Below are 14,875 nucleotides of genomic sequence, written 5' to 3'. Positions count from 1 at the left end.
TCTTCTATTTAATTGATTTAGTTTAAGACTAATATTTTGTATATTACCGTAAACTTATTAAGGAGAGTATATGTATTTATCGGTACCAATATGTATTAAATGTACGTATTTTTATGTAACAAAATAAAATGTTAAATGCTAACAATAATTGAATAAATTCAAGATGGAATAAAAAGTATCAATAAAATTAATTGAAACTAAAAAAATATATTTGTTTTTAGTGAATAAATTAATTTAATTATTTAATTTCAGTCTCAAAAAAAAAAAATATTTACGAATAATAAAATACTAGAATTATTATTTTTAAATACTAGAATTAGTATTTGGCAATACTCGAAACAACTGTATGGTCAGCTAAAAACTCAAGTAATTAAAATAATATAAAATAAATTTTTGTTGTTGTAGTTCACTACTATTCGAAAAAACTCTTTATTAAAATAATTAATTATTTGGTAACTCTGTTGATACGTTATTTGCATTTACTAGACCTTAGTGGAAAAACACAGCTAAACTTAAATTTCAACTATTATTGAGGGAACTTATGTGAGAAATAATTATATTGCCGTTTCTTTAATATGGAAGTTACAAAAAATATCACAGGGTTGCCAAAAATTTCCATTAAATTTTTAAGTTATTGGAAATATTAAAAATGCAATAACTTCCTTGAAAAACACGATATTACCATAAACTTATAAATATATATGATTGAACTTTAAAGATTATACACTGTGGTTATTTTTTTACAACTTTTTTTTTTTTTGTTAATTACTTATAACAGTATTTAATAACATTTCCTTCATTTTACAAATCAATCTCAATTAAATATATCTTTATATTATAAATTGGAAGAAGTGAGAAATATATTAGTGATGTATATATAAAAAAACAGCTAGACCCTATAAAAAAATATCAATATCCTGAACAACCTTTTCCATTACACTATGAACCGAAGACTTTGATTTTATACATAAAATACATAAAAGCTACACTTATTACTTTTTCATTATATTTTTTAGAAGCTTTCAGTTTTTAGTCCTACAGTGCAAATGACCTACAAGAAAATCCAAGCTATATTGCCATTCTCACTATCTCAATCAATAAGAATAACAATTGTCTGCTCGATTATTAGGAAATCAAGTTAAATCAAAATAAAAATCAATTTTTGAATACAGAAACAAATAAATAGAACTAAAAATATTTTCATTGGAACTCATCTTACAATTCGTATAATAAATACATGCCTAAAATAACCATTGACCCTGAAACCCCAATAACTTCAATTATATTTCACATTTCGCAAAATCCATCGATTTGGCTATAGATTCGAAATTCGTGAAATCCACAACAGTACAACAGCGAGGGATTGTGTGATATTAAATATTAAATCTTTATTAAATCCTTATACATATCATAGAAGCTTATTGTTCCACTTTCTTAACCTGCCCGATAACCGATCCTTTTATACTACTATTGATAATTGATAAACAATTGGCATACCAACATCCTTTTCAGCCTAACTTATAATACTTTGAAATAAAATAATGATACCTAAATAACAGTCAGAAACCATCTCAATTCACAACCCTAACAATCTTAAAAAACAAGTGCATCATCATAAAAAATGTATGAGAAAGAAGGCCAGAAGGCCACCGCGATTTAATTACAAATTTAAGTAAAAACACCTATTCTGACCACATTTTGTCATTACGCTATATACCGATATAAATTAATTCTGAGATTTTACTTCCACAAACCTTATGCTCCTTCGGTGATTCCAGAAATTAGAACAAAATTCACCACGTCAACTAACTTATAAAAAATCAAGTAATATTGGTGACCGATTTACTTCACAAAAACGTAAATTTATGTCAATAAGGCTATGGTATTCATATATCACCACATCAATATCAATAGGTTAGTTGAAGTGAAGGAAGAAACGAGTCCTCCTCAATAAGCTAAAAAGCCGTTTTGATTCAACAATTTCACATAATAGCGAGTATGAGAATGGACATGTTAGAACCAGAAGAAGGCATTAATTAATGCAAAACTCTAGCCAACGGTAACACTAGAAATATCGTCGTGTTTGTTGAAGAGTGGGGCACCCAATAAGTGTTGAATAAGTGGGGCACTGAACATAGACACAACAGGTATTCTGGTGTGCCTTTTCTATGAGCGCTGGTTAACATGTACTACAGAAGATACTGCAGGATAAGCTGAGCTTGGCCCTACACCGTCCTATAACCCAGTGCCCTGTTAGAACAAATAAATTTCTATAGGGTGTCAATTTTAATTTTCCCTATATAAATTAACCAAGCTTAGAGTATCGCATATCTAGTGGATTCAATGCACTTTATATTAAAATAAAACAAGCAGAAATATCATTTTATATGTCACAGTAACAGAAAAAAGATTGTTTGCTACAAATATTTTCAAATGCCATTTCCATTCAAAAGAGAATGCTTTAACTCATATACCATTTCAATTCAAAAATGTTCACTTATTGTCATTTCACATTAAGTAAATATTTTGAATTACATTAAACAAATCAGAAAAATAATTTTTTAAAATTTGGAAAAAAATTCACAAAAATAATTTCCTAAAATTTGGAAAACCCCTTGATAAATTATATATTCCAGTGTTATGATAAATTTTTTTTATATATGAATTAATTTTTTTTAATTAAAAAATATATTTAATTTTATTTTTATTTAATTAAATTAAAAAATTTTAAAAAAACAATATTTTTTATACTAAAATTTCTATTTAAAAAATTAATTGGCTCACCCTGTATAGCGACGACGATTTCACCTGATATGTAAAAGATCTGTTATTGCGTTGTTTGAAATTCCGCACACAAGCATTTACAGTTACGCTCACCACTTGCAATTTACAAAAGTGAAGCTTCTTAGAAAATTAATGTATATTATCAAAATCGTATAAATCACTAAATAATTATTATATATTAATTTTTTAATATATTTTTAAATAAATTATACAAAAATTTAACGAACATTATATTTTCAATTAAACTGCAATAACAATGTATGGCAATTTCAAAATGGCGTACTGCTTTGTGCTTTCACGTAAATATTGTTTTTGCAAATTACTGTAAAATTTTCAACTATTCAAAGTAACTAATATATTTATTACAACCACAACTATTTTATAATCACTTTTGCACAAATATGTTGTAGGATTTCAATAATAATTTTAGCTTTAAACAATTAATTCGATTAGCACTGACTTTAACTGTTGCGTTCGTATTGACAGCGAATAATAACTAACAATTTTTTCTTCTTCTTCGCTTTGTATGGACGAATTGTATTAGGAAAACTTATGCAAAGCGAATTCATTACAACAACAACACAAAGGACTTGCATATTTGAAACGGAGATCTTCAGGTGGCAATGCAGCTTGCATATCGCTTGATTGTAGATTTTTATTTGCGCTGTTCTGTGTATAAAAATTAATTTTATTTAAATTGTTTGAATTAATAAACAAATCCAATTTATTTCAACCAAAATTTAGTGTAGGTGAGTTGAACAATCGATCAGTGCGTTTGAACGCTTTTCCGGAGGGTGGAGGGTGAAGCAAGTAAAGTAAAAGTAAAAAGGCGCCAAATTGGTTTGCTGTGTTATTTTTGTTTTTTTAAAAGTTTATTTTATTCACAACTTTTAAATTAACGATGGACTGAATTTTAAATTTTATATACTGAATTGACTATTTTATATAACGAATACATTATTTTCGACAATTTATATTTTTCGTAGACTCAGCTTATATTGAGATTTATAACTGTCAAATTTTTAAATTGATTACAATAACAAAAAAAACTACACGCGCCATCTAGCGTTCCTTAGTATACACATGTTTTTCATTTCAACGAGAAACAACAAGTTGACGTGCCAAATGGCAGATCTATTTGTTTTTAATGATTTTTATGCAAAATTATCTAAATGACCAATTGACAAGTTGATGGTTTTCATCAGAAAAGATCCTTTTCTGGTTTTCATATAAAAATGTCGAACTTTTAAATCAGATATCTTAAAAACTTAATTGTATTGACATGTGAAAGTAGTCGTAAATTTTTATTTAAACAGCTCCATAAGCTTTTTTATTAAATTGTATATCTACGTAGTATATCGTATAATACTTCTATTAAAGCATATTTCAAATTTTATAATCAACAAATACACTAAATGCCCACAGTGTTGCAATTTTTATGTACTATTCATTACTAGTTGGCGCTGTTACTCGTTTTAGTCGCCTGACAGCTAAACATTTTGACAGTTCAAATACAAAATTTTTTATTTGCACAATTCGGGCAGTGAACAGAGCAGTTGTTTATTGTCCAAATAATAAAATAAATAGTAAGTAAATAACTATGTCAAAAAGAACAGTTAGATATGTATATAGTGAATACCTAATAAGAGAAGCAGACAAAAATCCAGCTGTAAAAGGCAGAGTATGTAAAATACAAATGAGTTTAAATTTCCCGCCAATTTTGTATTTGTAATAAACTCAATAATTTTCAGGCCACATTAACACATCAATTAATCACTTCTTATGGTTTAATAAATTTAATGGAAATACTTACTCCTATAAATTGTAAAGTATCGGAATTGACTAATTTTCATAGCTCAGATTATGTTGAACAATTTAAACGCTTTGAGCGCAGTCACAATACGCAGCCTTCCAAACAAATTCGGAATGAAGCTTTGTCTAGCACACAAGTGGAAGAAGAAGAAGAGGAAGAAGTATGTGAAGAATCTATTGAAGAAGAATATGGCTTGGGGTATGATTGTCCAGCATGGTCATGTATTTTATCTTATGCTTGCATTATCGCTGGTGCTACCATCACTGCTTGTGAGGCGCTAATTAAATGCAAACCAACTGAACCAGAAATAATAATAAATTGGTGTGGTGGTTGGCATCATGCACATCGTGATAAAGCTGGTGGACATTGTTATATTAACGATATTGTACTTGGTATATTGGTATTAAGACAACATTTTTCACGTATATTATATATTGACTTGGATGTGCATCATGGTGAGTTGTGAATACAATATGAGCAAGCAATGTATTTTTAACATTATATATCTTACATTAACTTTACCCCCAGGTGATGGTGTGCAAGAAGCTTTCGAGACTACCAAACATGTCTTTACATTTTCTCTGCATAAATATGAATGTGGCTACTATCCAGGCACTGGTAACGTCAGTGATTGTGGTTTAGCTGGTGGTAGAGGCTATACAGCAAATTTCCCATATAAAGATGGAATAGATGGATTTTCATTTTATAAATACTTTAAGAGGTAAATATTATAATTAAATATAAATATCTTTTTTTTTTATAATAGTTTTTATATATTTTTTAGTACGACTATATTGCAATATAGATAATAGAATAACGAGGATAATGTAGATATAGTTTTAGTAATATTAATTTATGTTGGATTGTGATCCTGATGATGACCTGATGAATTGTTTAATAAAAAGTGACTGGCTACAGACCATATTAAAAAATATATAAAAACCATTATATTAAATATAAATAGTTATAAATTTAGGCAGTATAATCAATGTAGGCCGTGTGTGAATTCAAGTAAATTGAGGTAAAGTAAATTTAAATTTCCTAGGGATTTGTTGCGCTGCATATATGTAAATATTTATTTATTCCACTTATCTATTATATTTAGTTAAAAGTTTTCAAATTTATTTATTAAACATCTTACAAAATTTTTACAAAGGCAACACCTAATTTTTATCTAATTTACCCTACTCGAAATTCTGGTAAATACCAACATTCGCTGCCATACCGACATAATTTACTATTTCCCTCAATTTACTCGAACTCGCACACAGGAGTAATAGTTATTTATAAAGAGGTTCTTCGAACAGTAGTGAAACTACAACAACAACAATGCATTTTATATTATTTTAATTAATTGTATTTTTGGCTGACCATACAGCTGTTTCGAGTATTGCCAAATACCCATGATCAGTGGTCTTGAAAATAATGCTTGTATTAAATTATTCAAAAATTTTTTTTTTTAGGATTGCAAGTACCAGGAATCGAACTCGTGTCCTGCCATATGTGAAGCTCAGAATCATATATTAGTTATCATATAATAATTATTTATATAAATTTTATCAAGTTGGAGGATATCTTACTGTGACTTAAGAATCTATTCATATATATAATTAATAGTAATAATGTAATATAATTTAGTCTTCTAATTTTAGAATAGTGACACGTATAGGTGAATGTTATAATCCTGATGCTTGCGTCATTCAATGTGGTGCTGATGCTATTGTTAGTGATCCTTTGGGTGGTACAAATATAACACCACACGCTCTAATCTGTTGTGTTTTTATGATATTAAAATGGAATTTACCCACATTGATATTGGGTGGCGGTGGTTATAATTTTCCAAATACAAGTCGTTTCTGGACACAACTTACAGCTGCAATACTAAATAAAAAACTATGCAATGATATACCAGCTACGAATGATAACTTTCTTAAATATGGCCCAGGATATAGTTTAAATATAAATTCTGATAAATTTAAGAAGAATTGGAATACAGAAGAATATCTTGATAGATGCGCTAAAACCATTGAAGGTAAGTTATATTATTGCAGTTAGGCAAGCAAAGTTTTATATTATATTTTCTTTTAGATAATTTAATTAAATATGAAGTATGTGCAATTTGAATAGTGTCATTCCTGACATGTAAGAATAAATAATAAAACTGTAAGGCAATAATAAAACTGAAATCATGTAATTTTAATATTTATTCATTAAATTTAGCTTCTGTATATTTTTCTATTTTCTCCTATTAAGTGAAGCTCTGTACTATTACGAGGATCTGTTACCAACTTAAATCCTACTCTGTTAGGGACATAGACAACATAACATATCGTTACATATATAATTTGAGTCTTTCAATTCACTTTCGAATGTTCTTCTCCAAGTCATGGAGAAGATTCCTAGGTCTTCTTTGGGAATCTTTCGACACCTGAGAATAGCTCCCAAACCCAAGTCGACGTTTTGGGAAGGGGCAACTATGTGGTTCCATAAATAATTTGATTCTTTTTACACTGTGCTCCTCCAAGTCATGGATGGTGCATCGAGGCGAGAAGAAACTTACAGGATTTCATCTCAGTGCCTGTAAAGCAATATTTTTGTTTTCTCTTCTGAGAATGTGCCTTAATTAGAACCACTACTGCATACAATTTATAGAATTATGTTGTATTGCATTGACTGATGTTGTTGTTGTAACCCACTATAACCTGCTTATCAAATCGCTTTAGGTGGTGTTTAACGGCATTTGGTCGTCGAGATTGACGAGTGGCTCCGGGACATAGACCCTGTCCAAGTTCCAACAACAGCCGAATCTACGTCCGGGAGTCATTTGTAATGTTAAGACAACCAACTGCCGTTCAATACTCCCAAAAGAAACCACATAAGTAGATTCCTGAGGGTTATAACAACAATAACAGCAAACATTCAGCCAAGAATGGTCGACGACCAAATACCGTTCAACACTTTGCAAAGGGACTCCACAAGCAGGTCCTGGCGGGTTACAAAAACAAAAGTTCAGCATAAGTGGTGAACTATGATGGCCAGTTTTGTTCACTTCAACAAAGGCTAGTTTTAATTCTAAATCATACAGGCTTTTATCTCCCAATTACCCCCAAGAAACTCTTCTTCTCACTCTACCTTCAGCAAATCAGAACAGTAAGTCAAATATTCATGTTGTAACTCCTTCCATGCTTCCTACTATATAGATCTTCATGGCATACAGACACAATAGCTGATTTTTTTTGTGGTAGATGATTAACTCTAATAGGGGCCGATCGTGTCTGAAGCTATTAAACATGTTGAATAATATTTACTGTTTATATTCATAAGTTTAAGATGGTTTCCTATTATGTGGATTGAATTGTTGAATTGCTCTACAACCTGGAGAACTATTGTGCCTTAACATGGCTTACTATGTTATGGGAATTTGTACTGCGATCTATTGTGCCTTAACATGGCTTACTTTATTATAAAATTGATAAATAAGACTTATACTCAATATAACAATTAAATTTAAAGATATAAATATTTATATATAAATACATAAATGGTTCTAAAGCCATTTTTTCCGAGTTCTACTTGTATTTACACGAGTAATATGTTAGTACCAAAAAAAAGCCAATATACTTTTTATCAAAGTAGATATTTATAAAATTTAAACTCAATAAAACTTTAAAGTCCTTAGTTTAACCCATTTCAGACCACAAGGCTCGCTTTGAATATTTTTTAATATTCAAAGAATATTGTATCTTTTTTAGATAAAGATAAAGTAATTTTTCAAATGAATATTAAACTCTTCCCATTTACTTAAACTTGTTTTATTTTATTATACATTATGGAAATTTCACCGTAAAATTCCAAATCTGAAATTGCGTGGTACTTAATGAGTTAACACTAAGGTTTATATTATTAAATATAAATATTATTTTTGTAATAGCGAAGCTAGTTGGTCTTACATCAAACTAAATTAAAATATAAAATCTATATAATATAAATTAAATTAATGTAATATAAATTAAATTAATGTTATATAAACTAAATTAAAGTAATATAAATCGAATTAATAATAACACTTATTTATAAAAAAATATTTTACAGTTTATTTTCATGATATCTATGTATAAAATATAGTATAAAGTTGACATTAAATAAAGTTCTTATGCAAAAAAGAAATCGACCATCTCTTGCAAAGTTCCTAGAAATTGAAATAAAAAAATATAAATAATATTAATATAAATGTAAGCAAATATATTATTAAGAACAACATAGAGAAAAAAATATTACTGTTTTACGCTTAATTTGAGGTGAATTTTTTTTTCAAATTTAGTTGTATTTTAATTTTAATATTAATTTTATTAGCTGAAGAGAATTCCCTTCATATTTTTTGAATTCCCATAAACTAAATTTCATTCAAAAGTGTTTCGTTAGTTGACGAGAAATTTGTCCAAATATAGTTAATTTAAATCCTTAAGTGGGTTTGTTTGGTTTAAATCGCTTACTTGGCGAGATAACACCACTGTCTGTCTTAGGTGATTGATTACTGCCATTTGCATTCTTTTTCGGTGTGTGACCACCACTACCAGGCGTTTGATCCTGTAACCACCTGACCTGTGTAGCTGGCCCGTAACCTTTTTCATTACGTGCCGCTATACGAAATATTTTAGCTGGCTTATTAGAGCTATCCACATGTGCTGCCTCCAACGATGCATGTGGCACGGTGCATTGATTTGGCTCACCAACATAAACACGCACGAAGACCAATTGCGTTGAACGTGGTGCTTGAGTTTTTGCATCTTTGTGTGATTTTATAGCTAAATACACAGAATATTCTACGATTTTGTCACCTTCATCATGTGGTGGTGGTTCCCAAGTCAAATGTGCACCTTCTGCAGATTTTGATATCTTAATTGCTGATGGCGCGCCAGGAAAACCTGGCGTACATGTTTTTATATTACACTCATCACCCCAGTCACTGCTGCCTAAACTGTTAATGGCGCGTAAACGAAAACGATAACTTGTACCAGATTCCAAACTAATACGTGCCATTTGCGATAAATCAGGCAATGAATCTGATGTCAGATTCTGGCCAGCCGATGACCATACCTTGTTATCGATATAGCCTTTAACCACTGCAGTTGTGACACCTTCAAAAATACCTACAGTATGCCATTTCGATTCATCTGCATCGTCTGCATTATCTGTTGGCTTTTTTTCTTCAGTTTTTGTTTCTTTAGTTGCACTTTCGTTGGCATCCGTTGGTTTAGCTGGTTCCGGTTCCGCTGCTTTAACTGGCACTTCTGGTTCAGTTGGAGTTGTGGTTTCTTCTTTTGTTGTATTCAAAACTGGTGCCTCAGTTGTAGGAGTTTCTTTTGTTGCTGCTGCTGTTGGTGCAGTATCTGGAACAGGCTTTTCAACATTAGTAGTTGTCGTTGAATTTGTCGATTCCATGTTGTCGGTCTGAAATGCTGTGCATGCGTGAAAAAACTTCTACACAAATTTTTATTTTAATCGTTTTACACAAACACACAGCGGCTTTCAATATGGAAGTTATTCAAAAATATAAATAAAATCTATATTTTTTATATATTAATTAATCAATTTAAAAAAATTTTAGTTAGCATCTTTCTGTGCTCGCTTGGATAAGACTCTTGTTCTTCCTCTTTGTTCGGTTCTTTGCTGTCAAAATTTGTTTGTTGACTTGTTTTATGTTCGAAGTTCTAAACACTTGCGATTTTCGAAAATTCGAAATATACTTAACGATTCGATGTTTCTTAAATAATTATTCATTTTAAATTTACTTAAATTTGATTTATTTACAAAATATTTTAAATTTAATATTAAAACATAATATAAAACGTATTTTTATTAAATATTGTATTAAAGCAAACACACCACACTTATATAGATAACACACATAATCCGAGAAAATTGGAAGAAGAAAATTCAAAATAACAATACCTTAAGGTCGTGTTTGAATTTGAGTAAATTGATGGTGAATTGAGAGAAATAGTAAATTATGTCGGTATGACAGTGAATGTTGGTATTTGTCAGAATTTCGAGTACAGTAAACTACACAAAAATTAGGTATTACCATTAAAAAATTTTATAAAATATTTAATAAATAAATAAATTTGAAAACTTTTAACGAAAAAAAATAAATAAGTGCAATAAATAAATAAATATTTACATAAATGAAGTGGAAAAAATTCCTAGGATTTCAATGTACTTTATACGTATAATGTACTTTTATACATTTGAATGCGTTCCAAATACAAAGGAATACATTGAACGTACCCTAAATAAAAGCGCTTCATGGTATTTTGACAGTTTGAGAAAGTTGTTTTTGACATATTTACAAAGAAAGGTAAACAAATGTTTGGTGGTTGCATTTTCTTGAAAACGATGTATCTCTTTTTAGAACTTCTACTTCCCAAAAAGTATTTAATCGAAATTAAAAATATGTTTTCAGTATATATTTTAAGGTTTGAAAGTATATTTAGCCTTTATGCAACATTTTTTTGGCACAGGCCAAAAATCAAATCAACAGGCAAGTTGAAAAATCAGCTGTTTGAAATGGGAACAAATGAATTACAACGAATGTAAACACTTACAAATGGCTCATTCAAAGTGAGGGTTGCATTCGGCAATTTCTGCTTTAAATGAGCTGATATATTGATAATGAGCTCATTTATATGAAAGATTTTTCTATGGTAAATCATCCTCATTAGTGGTTATATTGGGCAAAACTGCCTAAATAGGACAGTGTGAATGTGCTATAAATGGGCTGATTTATTTATAATCAGCTCTATTATATGAAAGCTCTTTGTATGGTAAATTATCGTCATTATCGGCCTTAATAAGCAAAATTAACTTAACTGAGACATGCGACTCTTTTATGTAACTTTCTCATTTATTTTTTTCGAACGATTTTTCTCACTTTTGACAAACATTGTGAGTAAAATTGTCAAAAGTGAGAAAGTTACATAAACAAGCCAATGGTATTAGAACTTTATATAAATGGATTTTAAAAATAGCTTATAAATATAATATAGACTAATCATGATTATAACCTGTAGAGGTTTATGATGATAATGTATATATAATATGTATATATATGCAATATATTTGCATTGTATACAATACACATAGGCCGTGTGTGAGTTTGAATATAAAATAGTAAATTGAAAATAGTAAATTATGTCCGTATGGTATGTTGATATTTACCAGAATTTCGAGTACGGTAAATTAGATAAAAATTAAGTATTACCATTGTGAAAATTTTATAAGATGTTTAATAAATAAATTTAAAAACTTTTAACAGAAAAATTATAAATAAGTGCAAGAAATAAGTGTAAATAAGTGCAGTGCAAAAAATCCTTAGGAAATTTCAGTATACTTTACCTCAATTTACTCGAACTCGCACACGGCCATAATAGAATTTTTAGGGTATTTTTCGGCCTGCAAGTATCGACATAAAAAATTTCCACCCAAAAGGAAATTTTACTACTTTTCGAAGATCTCCCCCACACACACATTTTTGTATTTTCTTTTACATGGTTTTCTTAAGAACCGTTATATATTTTAAATGCTTTCTTTACGCTCAAGTAAATTTTTTTTTTAAAATTAATTTAATTGGCGCGCTGGAACTTTTGCATAAAGTAGAAGCAATTATTTAGGTGCACAGAAATATTTTCGAAAAATGGGGATGATAAGTGCTTTGCGTGGAATTTTCGTATTCATATTGATAGGAAAATATCTGATTGCAGCTACGGCAATAGAATGTCCAGATTTGGTAGATGCGGACACCTTATCACAAACGCAACTCATCGAACGTTTAACACATGGGTGCCGTTATGACCGGCTGGAACGCCCAATATCTTATGTGGATATGACGCGACTACCTGTGAAAGTCTATGTACGTGCCTATATATATTTTCTGCAGAATTTGGAGGCACATGATTTGCAGTTTAAAATACATGCTTTATTGCAATTTCGTTTCATGGATCCACGTCTTTCATTTCGTAAAGTGGCACCGAAACGGCGACAACCTATACTGGGTGAGAAACAGTTAAGAGATACATTATGGATTCCACATATATTTCTGGCGAATGAACGTGACTCAAGTATTCTAGGTAAGACTGTGTTTGATAGTTTAATTTGTTTATATATGAAATCTACCATTTATATATGTAGGTACCAGTGAGAAGGATATATTGACTTCAATATCACCGGATGGCACTGTAATTGTTTCTTCCCGCATAAAGGCGACGCTACATTGCTGGATGAATTTACAGAAGTTTCCTTTTGATGCACAGCACTGTTCTACTGTGCTTGAAAGTTGGATGTATAATACATCTGAACTTGTGTTGAATTGGGAACAGAAACGACCAATAACATTTGATCCTGCCCTGCATCTGACGGAATATGTGCTGCATGGTGTTGTGGCAAATGAAACAATTATCAATGCCGATTTAAGTGATCTGCGTCATGGTGCCTTTGCAGGAAATTATAGTTCACTCAGTTTTACAATGCATCTATCACGTGAAGTTGGTTTTTATATAATGGATTACTTTCTACCTTCCATATTGATCGTGAGCATTTCGTGGGTTTCATTCTGGTTGCAGGCCGACCAATCCGCACCACGTATAACGTTGGGCACTGCCACTTTATTAACATTTATAACATTGGCATCAGCACAAGGTGGGTAGCAGTTAAGCTATTTAAACGATTAAATATATTAACTTTAATAATACTTTCATAATCAAGGAAAAACTTTACCCAAAGTCAGTTATATTAAAGTATCGGAGGTTTGGTTCTTGGGTTGTACAATTTTCATTTTTGGCAGTTTGGTGGAGTTTGCATTCGTCAATTCAATTTGGAGACGCAAACAAAACGTAGATGTCAAAAAACTTAATAGCAGAAATATATTAAAGTCCACTTTATCACCACGTCCCTCAAGGCACAGCTCTCTCCGCTCTCAATCATTTTCAGTTGCAAACACTAGCTCAAGTTCCAAGGCCTTAAACACTTCTTATGAGTCATATTTACAGCGTGGCGAGAAGTACAATAATTACATGACTGTACACAATTTTCCAATAACCACCATCAAGGAACATGACGAGAAGAAGGATATCAGTGTCGTGAGTAGTAACATTAAACGGAACTACTTGAGTGCGACAAATGAGAGCCAGTTATTAAATGATATAAGCACTGTGGAATTGGCTATTAATAATAGCGACGAAGGTAGTAATCATGCTGGTTGGACTACATTGACGCCACAGGAAATCTCTATGTGGATCGATTCTAAGGCGCGTTTTCTATTTCCAGTAACTTTTTTAGTTTTTAATATGTTCTTTTGGGTTTTTGTATATGTTGTGTAAATATTATAAATTAATTTTTTTTTTTTATGTTAGTTTATGTTGACTCCAATATATTATTTTTATTTATTTATATGTTAAGTAATTTATTTAATTGTATATACATTAATGTTAGATATTAAGATAGAGCTTATGATCTTTTGTACTTTTGTAGAATTTAGCATGAATTTAATATATAAGTAACATAGAGCTTAAGTTACACATATATATAAATAATCAGTTTTGTTAAATTTAGGAATAAATATGCAAACTATTTTAACTCTCAGGACTATGTAAATATTTTTAACTTCTTGTATAGTACATCCAATTTTTTTAAAGAATATGGATCAGTTGTTTCGTATTATTTTAAATAAAATTTTATTATTTGTATCATATAATTTATTTCTTCTATATAGTACCTTTGTATGTAGTAAATGATATCTAGCTTCATTACAGAGTATAACTACAGACCTCAATTACTTCTAGTGACTTTGCATTAAAAATAAAAGCAAATAATATCATTAGAGGTGTATGATTCCCAGAACGGATCGGGGTACGTACCGGAGTCAGTCGTCCATTGTGACACCCAAGTGCCTTTCAACCCACCCAAAAAGAATAAGGGACAACACAAGGGATCCTTGTGAGCTGCAATAACAATAGCATTAGCGGTAAATACTATTTTAAATCAAAGTATTAAGTATTGTTATTGTAACCCATGAAAATCATGGAAAGTTCATTGATCTATATAGAAAAATGGAAGGAATTACAACTACGAATACATCGGTTAAAATATTGTTGAGTGAGAGTAGAGTGAGAAATAAAAGAATTGTTTAGGATATGAAGGAGTGAGGAGTAGGCAAGTCTAAATGAAACCAACCAGGACGAGGTACCTCGAATGGGAACGTTTGAATGAGTCGAAGTTAATTAA

The 14,875-nt window shown here is 30.2% G+C and overlaps 3 protein-coding genes across 3 annotated transcripts; 2 read left to right on the top strand and 1 right to left on the bottom strand.

Moving 5' to 3' along the window:
• Positions 1–4,327: 4,327 nt before the first annotated feature.
• On the top strand, positions 4,328–6,770 carry LOC119670134 (histone deacetylase 8-like). Its single transcript, XM_038080274.1, has 5 exons — positions 4,328–4,465; positions 4,536–5,052; positions 5,126–5,318; positions 6,250–6,629; positions 6,686–6,770. The coding sequence occupies exons 1-5, from the start codon at positions 4,385–4,387 to the stop codon at positions 6,718–6,720; spliced, it is 1,206 nt and encodes a 401-aa protein (XP_037936202.1). The 5' UTR covers positions 4,328–4,384; the 3' UTR covers positions 6,721–6,770.
• A 2,209-nt stretch (positions 6,771–8,979) lies between these two features.
• Positions 8,980–10,342, bottom strand: LOC119670066 (host cell factor-like). Its single transcript, XM_038080175.1, has one exon. The coding sequence runs from the start codon at positions 10,037–10,039 to the stop codon at positions 9,059–9,061; it is 981 nt and encodes a 326-aa protein (XP_037936103.1). The 5' UTR covers positions 10,040–10,342; the 3' UTR covers positions 8,980–9,058.
• A 1,844-nt stretch (positions 10,343–12,186) lies between these two features.
• Positions 12,187–13,981, top strand: LOC119670064 (pH-sensitive chloride channel 2). The gene is made up of 3 exons (XM_038080173.1): positions 12,187–12,723; positions 12,785–13,291; positions 13,358–13,981. The coding sequence occupies exons 1-3, from the start codon at positions 12,291–12,293 to the stop codon at positions 13,969–13,971; spliced, it is 1,554 nt and encodes a 517-aa protein (XP_037936101.1). The 5' UTR covers positions 12,187–12,290; the 3' UTR covers positions 13,972–13,981.
• Positions 13,982–14,875: the final 894 nt, after the last annotated feature.

Source organism: Teleopsis dalmanni, chromosome 1 (genome assembly GCF_002237135.1).
Source record: "Teleopsis dalmanni isolate 2A chromosome 1, ASM223713v2, whole genome shotgun sequence".
Classification (NCBI taxonomy): domain Eukaryota; kingdom Metazoa; phylum Arthropoda; class Insecta; order Diptera; family Diopsidae; genus Teleopsis; species Teleopsis dalmanni.
Note: the sequence above shows the minus strand (reverse complement) of the source record. Positions and strands in the feature narration are given on the sequence as shown.

Bases quoted from the DNA above. Each gene is read 5' to 3' on its own strand.
- LOC119670066 (XM_038080175.1), bottom strand. From the start codon at position 10,039: ATGGAATCGACAAATTCAACGACAACTACTAATGTTGAAAAGCCTGTT.
- LOC119670064 (XM_038080173.1), top strand. From the start codon at position 12,291: ATGGGGATGATAAGTGCTTTGCGTGGAATTTTCGTATTCATATTGATA. The intron at 12,724-12,784 runs GTAAGACTGTGT...TTATATATGTAG, and splicing joins ACGTGACTCAAGTATTCTAG to GTACCAGTGAGAAGGATATA. The intron at 13,292-13,357 runs GTGGGTAGCAGT...TTCATAATCAAG, and splicing joins AACATTGGCATCAGCACAAG to GAAAAACTTTACCCAAAGTC.
- LOC119670134 (XM_038080274.1), top strand. From the start codon at position 4,385: ATGTCAAAAAGAACAGTTAGATATGTATATAGTGAATACCTAATAAGA. The intron at 5,053-5,125 runs GTGAGTTGTGAA...CTTTACCCCCAG, and splicing joins TGACTTGGATGTGCATCATG to GTGATGGTGTGCAAGAAGCT. The intron at 6,630-6,685 runs GTAAGTTATATT...ATTTTCTTTTAG, and splicing joins ATGCGCTAAAACCATTGAAG to ATAATTTAATTAAATATGAA.